Source organism: Cimex lectularius, unplaced genomic scaffold (assembly GCF_000648675.2).
Source record: "Cimex lectularius strain Harlan isolate CLEC.00 unplaced genomic scaffold, Clec_2.1 scaffold235, whole genome shotgun sequence".
NCBI lineage: Eukaryota > Metazoa > Arthropoda > Insecta > Hemiptera > Cimicidae > Cimex > Cimex lectularius.
In genome coordinates, this window is record NW_019392839.1 from 656,343 (window position 1) to 673,531 (window position 17,189).

At 31.0% G+C, this 17,189-nt stretch overlaps 1 protein-coding gene across 17 annotated transcripts in view; it reads right to left on the reverse strand.

Annotated features, from left to right (window-relative positions):
* LOC106670692 (peripheral-type benzodiazepine receptor-associated protein 1) overlaps nt 1–17,189 on the reverse strand; it is a 166,166-nt gene that overhangs the window by 62,038 nt on the left and 86,939 nt on the right. For 15 of the 17 annotated variants that reach the window (XM_024228632.1, XM_024228627.1, XM_024228626.1 and 12 more), the window contains exons 3-7: nt 16,927–16,980; nt 16,025–16,177; nt 11,771–11,984; nt 11,013–11,108; nt 5,469–5,621 (exon numbers count right to left, since the gene is read on the reverse strand). In XM_024228632.1, the coding sequence (XP_024084400.1) occupies nt 5,469–5,621; nt 11,013–11,108; nt 11,771–11,984; nt 16,025–16,174 (613 nt within the window). In that variant the 5' untranslated portion in view covers nt 16,175–16,177; nt 16,927–16,980. The remainder of the gene's footprint in view (nt 1–5,468; nt 5,622–11,012; nt 11,109–11,770; nt 11,985–16,024; nt 16,178–16,926; nt 16,981–17,189) is intronic. The other 2 variants (XM_024228631.1, XM_024228636.1) reach the window with 2 other exon arrangements.

Below are 17,189 nucleotides of genomic sequence, written 5' to 3' on the forward strand. Positions count from 1 at the left end.
TTTAAATTTCTACACGTGCTTCATCTTTCTTGAACATTAACATGGTTTCTGTAATATTAATTATTAAAAACAAAAATGAAGTAGTTATTAAACAATTAACAATAAAATAATTATTATGTACTTAAGATTTAAACAGTTCAATTGCTTTACAGCAAGTGTATAATAATTCTTCAGCATACTATTTTAGTAAATACAAACCTTGCAATGCATTTTCTCCTTTTAATCCTTTTAATTTCAATTTTTTTTTTTAAATACAAAAGTTTGCTAAAAAATAAGGCCTATATTTAACTCAACTCTGCTGGTATAATAATAGAACAGCAATACCGAGATAAATAGGCTTAAGCTTTGCAGTGTTGCATTTTTATTAGTACCATGCATTATACATATGTGCTATATTAACTTAATTATGTTATCGAAAAAGAAATTACTTTCCAGATGCAAAAAACTTGAAAAGCATTTCCTACATGACTCAAACAATGTCAATATATATTAATTACAATTATACATGTTTTATAAATATTATAAATATAAGTTGTATTCGAGCCAAAGAAAATCAATGAACATGCTGAAATGTTCCAGTTTTTAATTGCATACATGTATGAAAATCAAATGGCCATTATAAATTTAAATTCTTAAAATGAGATGAATTGTCGCTACTTTAAAGCATGATTATTTTTCTCTAGTGATTGTATAGTCCATCGACTTTTCAGTGTTACAATGTCTTACAACCTCATAAATTAATAGATAATAAAACATACACAATAAAAGCAATTAAGCCTGAGACATAGTGAAAATACTTAAATGAAACAATATACTAAATGAAACTAACTTTTAAAGAGGAATTAAACAAAATGTTTAAATGTCACAATTTATTGTTACAATTTGATTATTATTTACAATTCATTGAGCTATTGAAGCTTAACGCATGCACTAAAGTATTGGCAAGCCAAGTCAACCCTAACTAATCCTATAAAGACAATATATTTTCTACATTGTACTAATGTTCGTTCCTATTTTCTTATACTAAATCAAAAACTCTTACGCCTACATTTTGTCTATAGCAAAACATTTTATCCTTAAAGTTTTTAAGAATAATTACGCTACAACAGTCATGGAATGACAATATTTTTTGTAGTGTTTAATGTGTGTGTTAAAAGTGAATAACAAATCAGACTTATGCTAAAACAAGTGGGACTGGATCTTTAACTTTGTGTTATGGAACAATATGGGTTTGATCTGAACAGAAATTGCAGTGTGGAATGCTGGCGCAGTAAAGGTAAACATATTACTTTAATTAAAGTAATAATACAAAGATCAATTAAAGGAGAATACAATGTGTTTTACATTGGTATATATTTTGATTAAATTATTAATGTTTAAATATGAATCGCTTTATAGTCAAATATTAATGTCGATTTAAGTTGTAGCAGATAAGAAAAAAAAAGTTGTGCGATTAAAAATCCAAGATGTGTTTGTACAATAAAGTAGCAAGTTTTTTGTACGTTTTTATTGCTTTTAATTTTATTTATATTACTTTATTAAATGAAAATATTAGATTCATTTGACGCAACACAACACACATCTTGCGCACATAAACACTCACATAAACCAAATATAAGAACAGTCATTTCATAATTTATCTGTAAATATTAATGTAGAATCATGTTGACAACAGATTTTTTTTTAAATGTAACTTTGTGTGTGAAAAGTTGGAACATTAAAAACCGGGTGAACAAGAGCCAAGCAAATGATATTGATAACACAAACATGAATTTTCTGATTTTGCCTCTTCCTTCTTCAAAAACTGGAGGGTTCATTCCATGTTTGTCGAATGTAAGCTGAAACATTGTCAGCTGAAGAGGTGTTATTGGAATTGCCCGAAATGCATTCATTTTAATAAAGAGAAAAAATACTAATTTATTTACAAATATCCCTGTTAAAGAATGTACTAAACTAATAAAGCAAAAACTTACAGAGAACTCGGGGTCTCCATTATCCCCACTTTGTGCCGAAGTATTAATGTTATCGCGGATAGGATCAAGTCTTAATGAAAATAAGATTGAGACGTATTGAATAATATAGTAATATTGTATGAATAATAATAGTATTACTACATTACTATTATAGGGTATATTTTTATATAATAAAAATTATAGGGTTTATAATATATCCGTAACAAAATAAATAAAAACAAATCAAATGTAATTAATACACACAAACAATTGTATTTACTGAATATAACCCAGCAAACATATTGGCAAAACTTTGATACACGAAGAAAATACAATATTTACAAGACAAATCTCACCAACCTTAAGCTATGGAAAACCGGCTAACACTGCCTGAATCTGTCGAATGCCCAGCTGGTGCAAAGCCATCTTAATGGCCAGTGCCAACATAATTATTCTTAATTAAAATTAACAAATCATAATGGATTACTTTGAAAAAATTCTTTTCAAATTAAATAACAAATTAATAAAATTGGTTCTTTTTTGGAAATACTATGTCGACGATATTTTATGTATATGGTCGGGAACACTAGAGAATCTAAAAAAAATCCTCTAATCAATTAGTCCTTTACACTCTAATATAAATTTTACATTGGAAATAAATAAAATAATTGTTTAAAGTTTTTAAACTTAAAACTGTCAATATTAAACAACCTAATTGAAATCGAGGTATATAGAAAACCCACAACTACAGACACCATAATACCAACAGTTTCTTCTCACCCAAGGACCAAAAAGCTGCTGGGTTCATTTGGCTAGACTATATGTTGAAAATCCTATTAACATCTGCTAATTATAAAAAATAATTACAAGCTACAATGGATATCAAGAAATATTTATCGATAGGTTGTTAGTAACAAGAATAAAACAATAACTTTAAAAGAAACAAAAATCAAACTCAGCTACCCCACCAAAAAAGAATCATTGTCTCAAGCCTCTATACAATGTCCACAAATATAACACTGGTACGCCAATATAATAATGTTTGATCACATCACATCTTTTGATTTATATTTATACATCATAGTTATATGAAATGTTCTGATGCTGAAAGGTAATTCTACAGGATTGTGTCCAGTAGTGTACACATTATATTCAGTTATTGAAGCTTGTTAAATTTTAGTTTTTGTTTTCGACATAGCTGTGAAACAAAATCATCATTCTTCATCAGGAGAATTTTAGCTGACTCTGTGATTAGATCAGGAGGAGCATAATTGACTGTTGATACCTGAATAACTTAGAATCAATAGCTATTTCTATTCAGTAAATTTGCTGAATGAGAAAGCATTTTAGTAATATTCACCCAAAATAATTGTGCGAAAAAGAAAAACCCTGCTTAACCAATTCTGCCAAAGGGAGAAAAACATACTCTTAACAACTGATTACTGATTTATATAAGCTTAAATCTGGACATACATGTACTGCAAAGTTGAGCCTAGGGCGTCGGGGGCCACAACGGTTTAGGAGCTGACACGGCGCTCATCACTGTAAGGTAAAGGACCTGGGTTCAAATCCAGCAGCTCTGCATTTGAACCTGACATACTTACAAATGGGCTTTTTTTTCAAAAACACTGGCACCCTGAGGGCTCGTATAACCTCGTAGTTGAAATACCCTCGTTAAAAAAGAAAAAAAGTTGAGCCTATCACTTCTCACAGTCCACCAGACCAGTGTTTGTAAGTACAATAAACTATTGGCAGGCCTCAAGACCCACCCCAGGTGTTGGCAGTCCGGGGTCACACCCTCAATCAGTTCCTAAACAAATCCACTCTCTAACTCACTCTTAAATATATTCTTTTTTATAATATATTTTTAGCGTTCACTCAATTGTGGTAGTGGAGTACTTGAATATTCCTCCATCACCATCCACATATATTACGAAACTGAGTAATTGAGAATGGGATAGTCAATATTCCATCATCGACCCTCTAGTACTACACATTCACCCCAATAAATACATTCATTATCAACACACACTAGAGGACACAAAATAATATATATTTCAATACTAAATAAGGGGGCCACGGTAGCCGAGTGGTTAAGGTGTCAGACTCTCTGCTAGTAGATGCCGTTCGATCCCCACCGTCGCCTCTGGACTTTTTTTGACGCCTACAGGGACTGGTTGCCGCAATTGAAAGAAATTGACACGCCACTCATCAATGGAAGGAGTGGGATCAGATCTCAGTGACTCTGAATTTGATCCCAACCCCCTTCAAAAATGAGTTTCTTCGATGGAAGAACACCGGCACACCGGGGACTCAAATTCACACTTGTGTTGTGAGCCCCCCAAAAAATGGAGCCAGGGATAAAGTACAATAAGCTGTACAGTTGCAGTGCTCAGGAGGGAAATCCTCCAGAAAAAAAAAATAATAATAAAACAATCCTGCTTTCTCCAAACTTTGGAACAGTGTAACCCCCCCCAAGCTAAACTAGCTGCTATGCTCAAGCAAGATTCTCATACTGGGTGGCATTCCATGGGATTGAACCTTCCAATTTTGGTGGGACATAGTGAACAACTTGTCTCTACATGCCGGACATACATAGGCTGGTTTTGGCCCAAAACTGTCCGTGTGTCCACCTCGCATGGCTATCCTCAATCGGGTGTGGATGACCATCTTCTATGCCGTTCTGGCACACTAACGCTGCCACTATTCTTAACAAGTAAATTTAATTGTCTTGCTTTATTTAATATACCTCCCTGTTAGGACCAAAATTTAAGGATCTGTTTAGAACGGAGATTTGAGATTTGCCATGTGACACAATTGCTATATAATTTATTGCTATACAAAAGAAAGTAATGTAAAATAAAACTATAAAGATAAGTTTTATGCAATTTTGTGCAACCCACAAAAAACTTATTATAACAATAGTAAATGTTTAATGAATTATTACAGTTGTCTTCTTTGGTTTTAATTAAATGATCTAACTGCATTGTAGAAATTCAAATTTAGAATTTTAAGATTTAATGTAACTATAATCAAAAAATGTTTCTCTTGAAACAGAAACATGGATGATAAATAATTTTGCTTTAGGTTCTCAATTGAAGATTTTGGAATCTTTTAGGTGATTTGTTCCCATACAAATCAAAAGAAAATAAATTTTTTTTTATTATTATCTTCAGGTAGGTTTTGGACTAATTAGAATGCACTATTTATGTACTTCCAACTTATTAAGCACATCACCAATTCTTGCTGCATACATGCTATATATCGCATTATTTCAAGCTTATAAATTCAGTAAGATGTTTTGCATTTAATGAAAAATTGTGTTGAAAGCAAATTACATAGTAAAAAAATTCCAGTATATGTCATGTTTAGATAGAAAACATTTCAAATGCATAACACGACAAACTTGATAACATAGTGGCTATTAAATATCAACAGTTTTGCAGCTTTCTATGCCAATTGTTCAATGTGCTTTAAATAACAAAAAATTTAAGAAACATTATGTACAAAACCTACCTATGGTAAACCTGCTTTTATCCAACTCTGCAAGAATTCGATTGTCGTGATCAATTTTTTCCATGATGGAGTCAATCTCCGAGGTAATGTTTTGCTGAGGGTGCAAATGTAACACCTCATTTGCAACAGCGGGTTGTTGAGCAGTTGATGCAACTGTTAAACGATAATATTTAAATTAACATTTAAATTTATGCTTAAGGGGCTAAGAGTGAGAGCTGAATTTTTGAGCGCTGCTGCTGGCCAAGACAACAATAAGAAGAGAAGAAGAGTTGAAACTAGAAACAGGTGAAGTTGTCAATGTGAATGTCCTTTATTAAAATTATAATAATTGTGTCATAAGTTGGACTGATTAGTGTAACTTGATATTAAATAAATAAAATATATTTTGATAATAAGAAATGATTTGCCTGGTTATGAAGAAATTTTTTAATCATACTTTTAAACATAACCAATTGGAATTCACGTTTCCCCCCCTTAAAAAATTAATATTGTATGTTCATTTATCTTTGATATATTTTTATTTGATATGAACTTCCACAACATAAAATCATTTTATGATTTTTTTATTGTTTTCTATTTACATATTTTACCCTAATTGAGAAAGTAAATGTTCAATTGTACAATTCCGATATAGAAGGGATCAACTCAGAAATTCATTATGTTTGAAACCATAAGTTTCACCACTGTAGGTAGATGTTCACATTGTTAACTTTGTGAATTATTAATAATTAATTATTAAATTTTTAAATTATTAAATTCAAATTATTAATAATAGTTTCAAATCCTGAAGAAGGTGATATATTCCTCGAAAGCTTGACAAAGGAACTAGTATTTTTTTTTCAAATATATCAAATTATATCAAAATTCTAATATTAAAAGTTATCATAAATTATATTGAAAATAGTAATAATAATAATAAAATTTACTTTCATGCTTGTAAATACACCAAAATAGATTATGTGCAAATTATATCAGAAAATATGTTAGTGAAAGTAAATCAGCGAGAGTAATTAACAATTGAAATGCCATTATAGGGAACAATAGTTAATTCTAAAAAAGCAAGAAGTTGACAAACAGCTGGTGAAAATAATTAATGTCATTCACACACACACACACACACACACGCACGCACGCACGCACGCATGCACGCACGCACGCGCACACACACACACACNCACACACACACACACACACACACACACACACACACACACACACCTGCGCACATAGACACACACACCCGCGCGCACACAACACACACACCTGCGCGCACACAGACACACACACCCGCGCGCACACAGACACACACAAGTCACACACTTTCTTAAATATATTTGCAAGGTAGAATTAGTGTTTATTGAAACAAAAAAGTATGAGAAAAGATATGAAATTGAATTAGGGATGTAAAATGTTTGTGTGTAATAAACAAATATCAAATTAAGACCAAGGAGGCACTTCTTACATTAATACTTATGAATATATTTAAAAAAAATATTAACCATTGTTTAACTGTTCGAAACTATTAATTTGCACTGTGTTAGTTCATTGTTGATATATAACTTCTTGAAACTCATAATTCCAGAGTTTTTTAAATTTGTTTGTAAATAAAATTTTATTCAAAGCTGTGAATATGTATTTATTTTTAATCCTTATATACTCATTACTAAAGACCAGATTTCGGTGCAATTGCATCTTTTTATTGCTAACTCCGATTGCAATGAAACTAAAACAGAATACTTTTTTTAAAATAAACATTATTCTTTGTTAGTTTTCAACTTCCGATGACAAGATTTTTTTTATTGATGATGGGTGGACTCATGCTGAACCAGCATCAGGTCACTTACATCGTCCATCTTCACTCGTGGGTTTTTGAATTAATCAAACACATTTCAGCATTGTACCATCTTCAGTGAGGAACTTCCTTTCTTTTCCAGTAGGAAGTTCCTCACTGAAGGTGGCGCAATGCCAAAATGTGTTTGAGCATTTGACAAACCCATGAGTGAAGATGGACCCAACAAGTGACCCTATGTCAGTTCAGCATAAATTTGTGTACGTTTGACATCCACCGATCCGATCTGTTTCATCACTTCCATATTTCTTACTTTTAACTTTTAAGCCTTTCTTCGGCTTGGGAAACAAAGTAGGACCATGCAAAAAATTATAATGCCTATTAAGTTCTTAGTACCTACACAAAACCAAAGACAGATGGCAATTTAAAAAAAAAAAAAAAAAAAAAAAAAAAAAAAAAAACGCAATTATTTATAACCTGACAGAAAAAAAATAGCAAAGCGATTTATGTGGTGTTAATGTACAATGAAAAATTTAATTAGTACTTTATTGCTATTAATTTTTTAATATTGCATATTTCTTCTTTTATGCATAGTTTATAAACTTTTTTTTGGCCTTGTGCAACCGCACATCAGCCATGCTGTCAATCCGGGATGGCTATATGAAGCAGGGGTACTGGCGAGGAGAAGCTGCCGCAGTTTATAAACTTTAAAATTCACTTTATTGTCTTTTTCTGGTGGCATATTTTAAAAATTTAATTGTACATTTAAATATATTGTGTTTTAAAATGAGTAATCGATTGATTATAAAATAAACAATCACATCATAAACAGTATTTAATACACAATAATTGTTACTATGTTAAATGAGAATTTTTACCTTTATTACACTTTTTTGCATGTTTTGAAGGTTTATGAAACTTCGGTCGTTACTCATTGCGATGTTGTTTGCTTTTGGTTTAATTTTGTGGTAATGTCAATTTTGTGAATTAACAAAAGCCTAGCTATCCATGCTTCAATGCAAGCATATGTTTGGCAATAACTGTGTTTATGGCAGATTTTATGCTAGGTTGCATGATTTGTCAATTAATGCCTCACTACAGCCAGTGGAAAAAAATATAAACTTCTTTTATAGCTGTACACAAAACAAGCCACAATTATTCCACATCTGCATATCGCAGTATTTTAATTTCAATCTCTTTGTGTAAGAAGTATGTAATATTTTTTAGAAAAATATAAATAAAAGCTAATGTTGGGTATATTTGTGTTCATTAATAAAATACAAATGATGGGGGATAATTTTTTTTTCGGATCATGCTATTTTCAGTATTTTAAGTGTTCCAATGCATGTGTTTATTAGTGGCAAGAAAGGTTAGTGTATAGAACTAAGTGTGCTAAATTACGTGCAAAAGGAAACTTATTTTATTATAAAGTGTATTTACATTTTATGCACAAAACAAAGACTACAAACACTATCCATTTCTATACATGGCTTCTGCTATGAACTATCATTTCTAACAGATCCTTATGTACAAATGTATTAGGATTTGCTATCCACAGGAAATACCATGTAATTCTTACTTTTAGAAATGCCTTGATATTTTTTAAAGGCTGGAACAAAAATTAAAATTAAAAATTTGAACTTATTAGTTTAAGAGCAAGGTACCAACTTTTGTTAGTCTTTAAAATATTATTTCTCAGTGTAATAATAAATGGATGTTTGAAGCAACACATATTGATCTCAGATGCAATTGCACATGTTAAAAATTGATTACAGAAACAAATGTAAGCTAAATTGATACTACAAATTATACAATGATAAATTTATTACGAACTACAATATTATGATTTATCTAATAATAAAGCCACACATGATGAAACGTTGGTCTTATTTAATTATGGATGTTCTACAACTATCTAAACTATACATTGAAATTTTACTGTATGAAATAATGTTATTTCCTGCAGTATTACTTCTAATACATCTATACTTTGAATCACATAGAATTTATAGTTGTATCATTAAAATATGTATATTGGCTTAATGTTAATAAGGTATTAACTGTCTCAATAACAGTTATGATTTTTTTTGTGTGAATGTAATTAAAAAAATAAAATAAAATAAAGACCGGACAAATCCACCCTAGTATTTTGTCTACACATTACAATTGTGTATTTTCACTAAGTTTTCTTAAAACATAAATGAAATTTTCAGATAAATTTTAATTGAATTTAGTTACTTAATTGCCAGTAAAATTTTAATCCATAGAAATAGTAAATATTGTCTTTGAGGTGGGACAAAAAGATAACATACTTGTTGTTAGTAAGCAAAAATAATACCCAAATCCAATTGGGTACAAAGTTATGAAATTCGTCTTGTTATTACAATCAATGTGAAAGTTTGTAATGGGTCAGCCAGTTGTTGACGTGCAATAATATTAAGAATGATAGAATGAAAAACCGTAGAATATATTATATTGTTATATAGAATACATTTGATATTTTTTTAAGACCCTAATAATTTTTTCTTACTTGTTTTAATGACGTGCATTACTTATGTTGATGTATGAATGAACATATTGTTTTCCTTCATGGAATAAATCCTGAATATGTGTACATAAGTTCATACATAACACTAATGATAGGCACACGTGATACACAAAAGTCTGATTGGTATACAGATATAAGAAAATGCTTCAAAGCCTGAAATTCGAGGTGTTTCCTATTATCCGTGGTGATGCTTAGTACATATCCTCCATGGATACCTCGAGTCTAATGTAACTGAAAATGTCTGGGGACATCTTGTCAGGGCTGTTTAAGGGCTGCTACCACTTCCAGTCCTTCACCACACAGAAGAGATGAAGTGTAACAAAAAAGAATATGAAGTAAGAAATTTTCTTAAGTTGTTCATCGTCTCTACGTCTTTCCATAATGAATGATTACCGGGCTGGAGAAAGTTCGAGCATATACTGGGCATATTATAATTATTTTGTCATTCGTTTTGTATATTTTAGATTTTATTTAAATCTTAATACAAATATTCTAAAGATCAATTTGTCCCTCTGAATTAATATTTACTGGCAGATAGATGTAGATGTAGATGTATTAGTGGGGAGGGGGTGAATTATGTACTGGCATATAATTACCAAGATACATTTAAAATATAACCAAAAGTTATGTGTAATTAAAAACATAATGAAAACAATAAAATTTAACATATATCCAAAATATTAGGATGGGCTGTTTTTTTTAACCAGACAAATCAATCTAGAATTTTATTTTAGTATTTAAAAGCTAGCATTGTTTTTAAAATTTATTTAAAACATTTTATTTTACTTTAAAATCTCATGTTGACAAACAAGTATGATTTATGTTTTATCAAATTTATTCAATTAAAATTATAGCATTCAATAATTTATATTCTTGTTTAGAATAGTTGCTCAATACTATCAATAGTGTTTAGTATGTATCACAAAAAAAATGTCATGTACTTTGCGACTAAAGTGGAAATATCATTATCCAACTAAGGGTTAAAACTAAGTGAGTTAATAGTGGTAAAAATAAGGGTCAATCAATTAGGGCTTGTTTATAGGTAATAAAGTAGAAATAATAATTCTATATCATAGGAACCAAAGCAGTGACGTTTTTACGTGATGTGTTGAAAAATTAAGAAAAAATAAAATATGAAAGAAAACTATTGTTGTGCCTAGTGAAGTAAAAAGTAAGGAAAATAAACAGAAATATCAACAAAAAATACCTCCGTACGGTTGTCTTTTCAATGTAGATCTTTGTTCTATATGATTATCGAGTGAGTTGCATGTAGCCGGCATAGTTTGTTCTAGATTATTCATATCTAAAATTAAAATATTGTAATTAAAAAAAAATTAAAAAAAAACAAAAAAACGAACTCATGTATAATTATTTGCAATTAGGAGCCACTAACATTAAATAGTGTTTTCTCTCATTATTTTCTGTGTTACCTGGAGTAGATTATTTTCAACAAACTAGCTTGATATCTTATCAAATTATACAATTATCTGTCTTTTGTAGTATAATTATTTTTTAAAGTAATATACTTATAATTAACAATTGTACTATAACTTTTTTCAATTCTTGCGTATTTTTGTGTACATAACAGCTTAATAATAGGTATAATTTCGGCAGTTATTAAACATTTTGAAAATTTGGTATTTAAGAATAAATTTTTTTGTATGTAATATTTGTAAATACATTTTATATGTTCATTGAATAGATATTTAAAAAAAAGATTTATTTCATTTTATTTACAACTCTGATAAGTTTGAAATTGATAATGGTTTAATAAGATTTGTTTTTGTTATCGTACTATGTATCGTTTATTGTTTCTAGTATTATTAACAATTATGTTTTAACGTATCATGCTTCCTTTCTCACTAGATAACCATACGAATCAAGAAAGAAGTATTAAAACAAGTTTAAATAATGTATTTCATGAATATATAAGTTAAAATGTTATTTGTACATTTTGAAACTTGCCTGAACTCGAAATCATAGAATCTGGTGACATGGACGTTTCTTGCATGTGTTTGCCCCAGTTGCAATGGGGCAGTGAGGTAGCCCCCTGCGGCTGTGAGGCTGCCATACTCGCTGCTTTCGCCGCACTTCTCTTAATTGCCGCCATTTCCAGTGCAAGCTCTTCGTGCAGTACATTTTGGAGTTCAGCCTTCTTTTCAAGTTCACGAATTTTAGACTGATAACAAACATTGATAGTGATTAATTAAAATCATCAAATTATATTTTAAAAAAATATAAATTGCTCTTGCTAAACTGGATTACTTATATATCAATATTTGTATACATCATCATACTTCTATTTTAAAGACCTATTGTACATTACATCCTTAGTACTTATTTGAAGAAAAAAATGGTATTGCTGCAAGATCATTCATTATATAAGGTGGACACCAAGATAATGTTTACTCTACTCTCAAGCTTTGACTCGAGGGTTCTTTGGTAAATATATTCCTCTTTTTGAACACAATTCACAAAAACGTGATTTGAAAAAGAATTGTTTTTTAACAATTTAATTTTAAAAAGTTGTTTTTGTTTCAGTATAGAACACTGAAAATTTAAGAACAACAGCAGTGGATACTTGTTTGCATCAGTAATGGATACATGCCTCTAGTTTGAGAAATTGATGAGGAGAATGAGAAACAAGGTTTTAACTTGAGATAAATTATGCCAGAAGTAAAAAGTACGAAACTAATATATTGTTGCAAAAAAAGTTTTTGCATAAATTCATCAATTTTAAAACCTTAACCTTGTCACTACTGTTTCATTTCAAATTACACCAACTGGAGGAGAAAAACGCTGCATTTTTTCAGTGATTTCGCTAGTTTTTCCATGAGTTCAGAAACGGTCAGGAAGAATTCTTTTGTACGTTGCCTTTTACTTGTATTGCACCATTCATTTTTCACGTCCTGACGTTTTTACCTGAATTTGTTTCAAAAGCGATAATGGCTTTTTGCGGTAAGAGGAACATTTGCTGAAATGTTTCACTTTTTCCTTCCCAATGTAGTGTTCCACTACTTTCACTGTTACTTTTAACTTGCTTTTATGTACTGTGCTTTTGAGGAGACATTGGTCATGATATTATACATCAGATCAGATCCCAAGGTACAAACCCAGTTTTCATGAATCTGTTCTGAATTATTTCAAGTATTATATTCTTATCCAGAACCTCTTTCAATAAACCTGAGAATTTTTTATTTTTTATTTAAATGGGATCATCCATGCGGCCGAACCTCCAACTGCGGACTTTGTTTTTCCAATGCTCTTTTAAAAAACTGAATACAGCTACTAGGCAGAATGAGATGGGTTGCATTTAGGTACTTGGCTATCAACTTTATTCCTTTTTGATGACAGTATTGGCTTGTTTGAAAAGTTAAATACTTTGTGTCCATCTACAAATACAAGGACAGGCAAAGAAATGTGATTTTTTACTAAACAATCAGAATAGACCTTTATTTATAAAAGTAGGTCCCAGTTATCATCTGCTTTCTAATTTATCTAACTCCCATGCTTTGGGAACAGTGGGTGGCAAATCATCTGGCATCCTCATGTATTTGAACAAGATCAGTAGTGGCTCTAACTTTCCTGCTATATTAGTATTTATTAATACGGTCACACATACTTTTTCATTGCTATCAATGTGCTGGTAAACATTTTTATCTACTTGAATAGCCAGTAGACAATTGTTTTTTGGGTTTAAATAAAAGGCAGTTTTATCTGCATTGAATATACAAAACTTGGGCCTCTGAATATTTTCTCCAGCCCTTGTACTTTGAGATAAACATGAACTAATGTAAACCACTTGTTTAGACTGTATGCTGACAGCTGCTTTGCTAATGGTTGGGTTTTGAGCAATTCATTTTGAGATGCTTGGTTTTCTCCTTAAAAACGGCTGAAACCAAATTCGGCCAGGGCATCAACAAAATATTTTTCTTTTTAAATCCTTTAGCAACTTCTGTATGCCATTAAGAAGTTCATCTTGTCATACAGAGAAACCAGATTTGGCATACTGAAATCCAGTTTACAATGCCACATGCCCCCTTCCTCAATTGTATCATGCAACAAATTAGGTATCCACTACTGGCCCAGGTTGTTAGATGATCATATTTAGATGGGACAATTCTATGGCCACAGTATGTTGACAGTGAAAATTTGCTAAAATAATAAATTAGTAAATGCATTAGTAGTGAACACCTGATGTCCACATCTAAATTTAGGGTATTTTCTGATTCACTAGTGGACACATAAGCCTAAAATCTTACAATGGAGACAGTTGCAGATTTAAAGCAAATCATGTGAATAATAGAGTCCAATTTATTAGTAACATACTTAAAAATGAGTTACAGAATAATTTTGGGAGTAAACAAGTAAAACAATTATTTACCTACATAGCAAAAACAAACAGCAACTGAACAAGAAGAAACTCGACTGAGCCAAAGGTTGGCCAATTGTCAAACTCCTAAAGGTTGACCATTGATGCCACTGCAATGCAAATCATATCCTATATGGTTCCACCTAATTCCAACTTTGATTTGGAAAGGCAATAATTGATCAAATTTTTATTTTTCAAGTTTTGAGTGCAAGTGTCCACTACTCGTACAGTACCTTAGTTACAACAATATTGAATAAGAGTTAGTAAAACAATTCCTGTCATACAGGAAGGATTAACATCCAACTACCTGTTGGGTGTTGCGAACAAGGAGTCAAACCACTTTACAATGCATTTTTCATACCACTGTTTATTAAAAAGCCATCTGCCAGGATTCGATCCCAGAACCGCTACCATGGTAGTTACAGCTCGGACACCATAGTCCCCTCAGTTAATAAAAATTAAAAATAATTAATAATGTTAAGAAAAGAACTAGTATGCTCTTAATGAATATTATATTATGTAAGAAGGCATAAAGATTTAATGAATAAAAAGTGGATAAATGCCATTCCATGCATGATTATTCTATATTGAGAGAATGTATTTATTAGTGCTTTTGAGCATGTATAGGCAGGTTTTTGGTGGAATATACCGTACTCCAAAGATCCACCAAAAAAGGTTAGTTGTTATAAGTTTATAGAGTGAATGGTGGTTAGACATAATATCAAATACCCAGGTGACATGCCATTTTTTTTAAATTGTACACAATGTTTGAGAGGTTCCCTTTTTGTATGAATGTATTTATTAGTGTGCTTTTGAGTATGTGGGTAGGTTTGTGGCGGAATGTAGAGTACTCCACAGATCAACCAAAGGTTATTTGTTATATGTTTATAGAGGGAATGGTGGCGAGGGATCAGTATAATATCAAATCCCCAAGTGACGCGACATTTTTTTAATTGTACATACAGTTTGAAAGATTTCTTTTTCATATGAATGTATTTATTATTAGATGTATTTATATTAGAGACACTGGTGTAATATCAAATACCCAGGTGACGCACCATTTGCCTGTATTGTGTACACTGTTTGAAATGTTTCCTTTTTGTATGAATGTATTTATTAGTGTGAGAGAGTATGTGTGTGTGTGTGTGTGGGTTTATGGTGTAATATAGACTACTCAAAAGGCACCAAAACTAGATTAGTTTTTATGTGCTTACAGAATGTATGGTGACAAAGCATTAGTGTAATATCAAATACTAGATAATGTGCAATTTTAGTTTAACTGTATCAACTATTTGAAAGGTTATGTGGAATATTGAATACCCTGAGTACCACCAAACTTGGAATAGGTGTTTCTAGTGTTTGAATATTTGAATTGTGTTTTTTAAGTGTTACCACCACGTGAGGAAGGGCTAAATATTTTACTAGAGATAGCAATATCCCACAATTTTCACCGGAAAAAACAGATCACCAATACCCGTATGGAAGCACCTAACCTCGTCTACTTTCAACACATGGTGGAAAAGACATCTTTCTTGTCAAAGTTTGTTTTGAATGTTTGTTGGAAGAGAGGTGAGACATTTCAGGGGTGATGACTTGAATCGAACCTACGACTGCAGGATCAATGACAACCGAACAGTCAATAGTCGCATGTGTATTATCTCATCTTCACGAAAAAAAAAATTGAATTATGGATGTTTTTGGTCTATAAATCTGGAAAACACATATAATAAATACAATCTCCAATATGTTAAAATCTAAGTTATACATTACACAATTTTAATTATTGTCTTGTTGAATTTTAAACTGAAATCTATGAGTTATAATAGTGAGTGAATAATAAAATTAACCTGTAATGTTTCGATGACTTCATAAGCTTTGCTTTTTTCTGAAGAATTGGTAACAGTCTTCTGGATTTTCCACTGTTGTTCTTTTAGGAGGTTTAGTGTTTCTGTGTGCTCTTTCTCAATTTCCTTCCTTTTGTCGGTGGCTTCTCGCATTTGCTTTGAAAACGCAATCATATTTTAATAAATTATTAAATAATTTCATTGTGATTATTTGTATTCAACAATTTGGGAATGATTTTATAAAGTTTTTTTGTACAAAAAGCATTTTACCAACTTTAACACTAATTACTCATAATTATTATTTTCTTTGAAAATGAATCATTTGCAAGCTAATGGACTGCACCTCATTCTAGGTAGAATTTTATTCCTTGACCCCTTTTATGACTACTAAATTACTTTAAGCTTAGGTTAATCTGGGATTTGGTGCAAATGGTCACTACCATTAATTAAAACTTGAATAAAGAGGGTCAAGTAGATTGAAAGTGCCTCCACTGTTAATGAAATGAAAGTAAAACAAACACTAATTGTATTTATATTAAGCTATTTGACATTAGAGTAAAAGATTAATAAAGTAAAATAATGTCATCAGTGGAAAAAATTGTATATTTTTTAGATATGTATTTCGATTACAATTATAAAATAAATTGATTTAATGGAGTATCAAGAAGAAATTTTACTGTGAGATTTTTTTCTTAAAGTCTGTGAGATGATGACCTAGTATGGTCATTTTTTGTCTGTGTGGTCAGCAAAGGATGCAAGGATGGTGGAGGGTGAAGTTGGGATATCAGGGGTGTAGAGGAGGTAAAGGATCGGTACAAATTTGCTGCCCTGAGGTACTCCCGCTCCCAGTCGAAGTAGGCCAATCCTTGGCAGACTCAGGATAAAATAAACATACTAAAACTCACCTTCAATATAGAATCCAGCTTGTCGGAAGCCTCAGGTTGCTCCCCTCCTTTCACCTGGAAAGAAAAATGTATTTGTGAGTACAGCTATTAACAAATTTATAACATTATAAAACATTATTCTATAACATACAAGCCATTGAAAACATAAAACAAATTACATATACAGTTAAGAATACAACTTAAAATTATATATAGAGTAGAGAACGTACTCATACCGAATTGTTGACACTCAAAACGAAATGAGGACCAAGTAAAGATTTTCT